This window comes from Pygoscelis adeliae, unplaced genomic scaffold, assembly GCF_000699105.1.
Source record: "Pygoscelis adeliae isolate BGI_AS28 unplaced genomic scaffold, ASM69910v1 Scaffold226, whole genome shotgun sequence".
Taxonomy (NCBI): Eukaryota; Metazoa; Chordata; class Aves; order Sphenisciformes; family Spheniscidae; genus Pygoscelis; species Pygoscelis adeliae.
The window spans coordinates 4,077,905-4,082,973 of NW_008824983.1; the positions used below are offsets into that span (position 1 = coordinate 4,077,905).

At 42.4% G+C, this 5,069-nt stretch overlaps 1 protein-coding gene across 1 annotated transcript in view; it reads left to right on the forward strand.

The window, feature by feature from the left end:
- The window catches only part of LOC103918454 (rap guanine nucleotide exchange factor 5-like), a 50,810-nt gene that overhangs the window by 16,222 nt on the left and 29,519 nt on the right, over window positions 1-5,069 (forward strand). The window contains exons 4-6 of the mRNA XM_009325766.1: window positions 684-781; window positions 1,573-1,603; window positions 2,545-2,623. Of these exons, the coding sequence (XP_009324041.1) occupies window positions 684-781; window positions 1,573-1,603; window positions 2,545-2,623 (208 nt within the window). The remainder of the gene's footprint in view (window positions 1-683; window positions 782-1,572; window positions 1,604-2,544; window positions 2,624-5,069) is intronic.

Here is a 5,069-nt window from a genome sequence, read left to right on the forward strand (position 1 = left end):
CAAATTCTGAAAAAGTATAGAGAAAATATTTCCTACAATTTCAGTCATGAAAGCTGATTCAATTTATTTACCTCTTATCTGAGGCAGTGTCTTTTACATTTAACTGACGTTCCTGATTGAGGATATTCAGACAATGCCTCCCCCAAAAATAAGAGGTAGAGTTTATTTATTTATTTATCTATCGGTTTACAACTAGGAGTATGTTGTTATTTTTTTGTGAGAGACTTCAACTCAATTTAAAATGCATGCAAACAGGAAAAGCAAAGGATAACGTTCTCCATTTTAAAAGTCTTAATCAAATGAACCTGTTTGTTATCATTTTGGATAAGTGATGATGGTGTGGTGTGTTCTCATGCTTCAGAATGTGTTCTTGTGACATAATCCAGTTTTCATGTAACAGCCACAAGTGCCGTTTTAAATCTTCCTGTTTGCAGACTAGTGAGTGTCAACGTTTTGCCCTCTCGCTTGGCAATGTTACAAAGAGTGTTTCTCCAAAGGCAAGCTGAATATTGACCAGTCTGGAAATTTAAACAGGAACACTCTCTGCTTGTGGGTCTTGCATAAATATAATGATGAAATCTGTTTCAGTAGGCTAGTGCCTGAATTGATTAAGACGGCTGATGTGATGCCTTAGATTTATGTTTGAGTTATCAGATGTTTGCAGATACTGTTTTATTTTGTAGACGATATACAGGAATGTGTTAGATGATGTGTATGAATATCCCATTCTTGAGAAGGAACTGAAAGAATTTCAGAAGATACTTGGGATGCATCGTCGTCAGTAAGTATTGATTATATTTGTGATGAAGTCTCCTTTCATTTAGAGTGTAATTTATTTTTGTTGTCATCTTGCTGTAATTCAGTAAAGAGAAAGTGGTGAGTGATACAAGTACTATATTCATTTTTACAAATCATCTCTTCTTTAAACTAAAGGTAGATTATTCAGTCTTCTCTGATGTTTGTTGGGTGATGTGTGTGGTTCAACAGTCACTCCCATCAATTTTGGTTGGGATGACTTGCAAGTAGAGTGATACTTTGTGGAAAAGCTGGCAAAATTTCCCTCAGAAACGGCAGTCTGTGACTTCAGGCGGTATATTCATTCTCATTCTCTCTCTGCAATCTGCAGTACTGAGAAGCAAATCTCTTTTGCAATAGTTGTCTCAGGGTTATTATTTTAATAATAATTATGGTATTTGTAAAAGATATTTCCTTGGCACACTTTTCCAACAAATGGAGTTTGTTTCCATGGCTTCACCATTGGTGAAGTGGAAAGAGCTGTGTCCCTGAGGGTGACCCTGACTGCTTACCCCGGGGGCCCGAGCTGTGTCCATGTTCTTGGGCAGCTCACGGGCTGGCAGCATTGCTTTTCACTACATCAATTGTATAAGTCACAGAAAAGTTTCCTGGCTAAGCCAGATGCCCTTAGCTTTCCCTGAAGGAGCTCTACAGCCATTCTGTGGTGACCATTTAATGTTAAAAGCTTTCTGATGTTGTAAACTTTGTAATAGCTAAAACTTCCTTTTCCTAATCTTTGGCTGGAAAGAATAATTTGGATTTTCCTTTTTCTTTCAGCACTGTAGATGAGTATTCACCTCACCGAAAGGTAACGCAAACCTGATTGTTGCTGGTTGCTAGATAGCTTATCATCTGACTTTCTTCCCCTCTGTCCACTTCCCTCTCTTTTCTTGACTTCTCAATTGAAAGTGACTGGTGGCCAAAAACATGACAGGATACATCAGTGAGGTTAGACCTGCAACGTTGCTTAAGGAATTTTTTTTCCTGTCAGTGCTGCCTGGATATCAGCTGCGTGAGCTAACCTGCGGCGGCTGTGACAGGATTAACGTTCTTAACAAGATGCTCTGAGACGTCAGAATTCAGGAGAGGCCTGGGAGCGTGTCCCCACTGGGCTGGAGAGATGTAGCAACCTGGGCAAACCAGGCTGAGCGCAGGCATTGACTACGGATGTCAAGTAGACAGAGCAAAGGGGGGATTTGTTGTGACAGGGACAGAAAAAGAAAGAGAGGAACATGAATCTGTCTATTTAACCAGAGGGAGAAGATGCAGCCAGAGAAAGTTGGTGTACAAACTGCACAGAGGTGAATTGCTGTGCTCGTCAAATTTACTGGGCTGAAGCTGAAGTGTGTAATAAGCTTAAAATGTTACAGCAGAAATGTGGAAGGCAGAACATGAGATTGTAGTGAAACTGCGAAATAGGCTGATGGGTACATAGGAAACATATATAAGAATAGGTGTATAAGAAGTGGGCTCTGAACACAGCTACAGAGAACCTTGAATCGTGTGGGCTGCTTAGCCTAGGCATGTCCCGCTTCCTCCAAAGTCCCCACCTTGGCCATTATTTGGTAAGGCAACTCCCAGTTTACTGATCCAAGAAAGGGTGGGTGGATTTCCTATACAGAAACCTTTTTGGCCAGGTGTATGGGCTGAATGCTGTATTCTCTGAATTACTGCTTTGTAAAGGGCAGGGATGTAAAGAGTCACTGTTGTCTCTTTTTCTTTTTCCGCTCCCCACTCCCCCCTTCACAGAATAAAACCTTTTTCCACCAGTTCAGTCTAAAGGAGAACTGGCTGCAGCACAGAGGAACCATGAATGAAACCGAAGAAAGTAAGTATGATTGAAAGAGTGGAGGAAAAACTCCAAAACTGCAAAACTGTTTCTCAAGGGCTGCCCATAACGTAGATTTTTTTAACTGACATACAGCTTCTGAACAGGACCTTAGGGCCACAAAAGAAGAAAGATTTGACTGTGTAAGGTTACCTACTTTGCAGGCGTTCAACAGTGACACGACATCTCAAGGGCTTTCCCCCCCTGTTCGGTTCTTCCAGCAGCCCTGTAGCAGAGCTGTGTGTCTCCCAGGAGTGCTGGCAGCCCACTCACCGGGCGTTATTCCTGCTCTATTTCATGCTCTCGGTCTCTTGACCTAGATCTTGGTTGCAAAAGGTGAATGAATAAGCCTGTCACATGAAATAGGCCAGGATCTGCTAACTCTGGGAACCTGCCTTAGTTCCGTCTCTCCTTGAAACCATCTCCACGTGGAGTGCCAGGTGCCACTTCGCTTTAATGTCAACCATTTCAAAATGCAATTTCCCTTCCTCACTACTAATGCAATAACGCAGTGAGGCTGTTGCCATCCCATAATGCCTGTACAAGGAAGGAGGCAGAGAGGAGGATAACACCATGTACACAAGCAGAGAACAGGCAGAAGGATCTCCTACCTGGAAGTCTCGCCCTTGGACGATGTATTTTCATTTCTCACTGGGAACAAATCTCCGGAAGTTCACTTGGAGTCAGGATATTTTTAGTGCTCATTTGTGACAGAATAAACTGAGCTCCTTCAATGCCAAGTCTTTCCACACAATACGTGCTGCTGATAGATATCCTCTTTCCGTGTTTCAAATATAGGTTTATTTGAGGTTTGTGTTATTAAGGCAGCTTCTAAAAATGTTATTTCCGGATAAGAACCCCCAAACTCATTCTTCTTCGTAAAAAAACCTGACACAGCTCGTGGGTGAGTGGGGAGGGAAGTGTACTGGCACCAGAGAGGGGACAGACTGTGTGGCTGTGGGGACAAGAAGGGCAGGAGCCAGCAAGGCCAGCCCCTACGACTGGGTTAAACTGCTTTCATCTCTCTCCTTGAGAGCATGAGCTTCAGAAAGCGGTGGGGTTGAGGGAATGAAATAGCAAAAGTGGAGTTGGGGAGAGGAAAGACAGATGCTGGGGGTGGACATCTAAGCCGGTGTGGTGGAGTGCTGCTGACCAGTGGCGCTTGTGGAGGATGGGTTTGTCCAAGTCGGACCGTGACGCTTGACTGGAGGCATTTTCTCTCCTAATGTAAACGTTATCAGGGTGACTTGCAGCCTATGGCTGCTTCCTCCCACTGGCATTCCCTCCTGCATCTCACAGAGGAGCAGCACAGGCTCCTGGAAGAGATGACGTGGTCCATGCCAATAGATACCACAGATAGGACGTTTGAAAGGTGCGCCGGGGAACAGGCTTTGGGATAATCAGTACGATGGTTGTGCTTGAGGACCTGACCTGTAGGTTGATTTAGTTCAATGTTAAACAGAGGATATGTCAATAGCCCAGTTATAAATTAACATATTGCTGTCATCTTCCCCTCCCAAATGACAGAGAGGAGGAGATTTCAAACAAATTCACTGTAGGCAAGTTGTGTTGCACTCTACATATGGAGTCCAAATATTCCTGTCAGATTTTTCAAAATTTATTTTTCTACCTAGTAATTTAGAGTGCAATTTGATGTCTCTATCTTTTCATGAGTTATATCCATTCTGAAGAGAGATTCTGCCATAGGATGAGCATCTGATTTACTGTCTGTCAGCAGAGGCAGGTTAAGAAAAAATTATAAAATCAAATTACTTTTCTTCTCTAAGGGTAAATGCTAAGTTCCTCCTTCTTTCTCATCTTCATTTTTTCTTTACTACAACACACAAAAAAGATTTTCACGAGGATAGAGTTCTTAACCGCTTCTGGCATGGTCTCGGTTAATGAAAGTGCCCTGAAGCCATGAAGATTTGTAGGACAAGCAAAGAACTATTGCGACATACATCTGTCAATAAAAATAATTTTAAAAATACAGCATTTCTGGAGAAGAAAAGTTTTGTCTTATACTGACATGGTAGCATCCTGTCTGCAATAAGAAGTACTGGAATAGAAGGAAATGGAAAGTTTAATTAAGCACTGAAGTGAGTATGAAACCAAGAGTTGTGGCAGTTCTTATTAGCAGATGTTGTAATTTTTGAAATATTTATGCAAGTCTGCAGCTCTGTTTCTTCCCTTTTAAGTATGGCAGCTGTTTTTCAAAGAACTGGCTTCAGCAAACTCAGCAAAAGATGTTAACCTAAAGTTCTGGCAAGCAGAGGGAGCATACATCCCTTTTTGTAGCAGAAACAAAATACTAGCTGAGCTGACCACAGCATTACTGCTGGGAATCTCCCTCTCGGAGCCTAACCAACTCGTGGATTTCAGTGGAAGTGATGAGCCCGTGGAATTTCTCCAAACCAGTCCCTTTTATGTGTGCTGCAAGTGATTT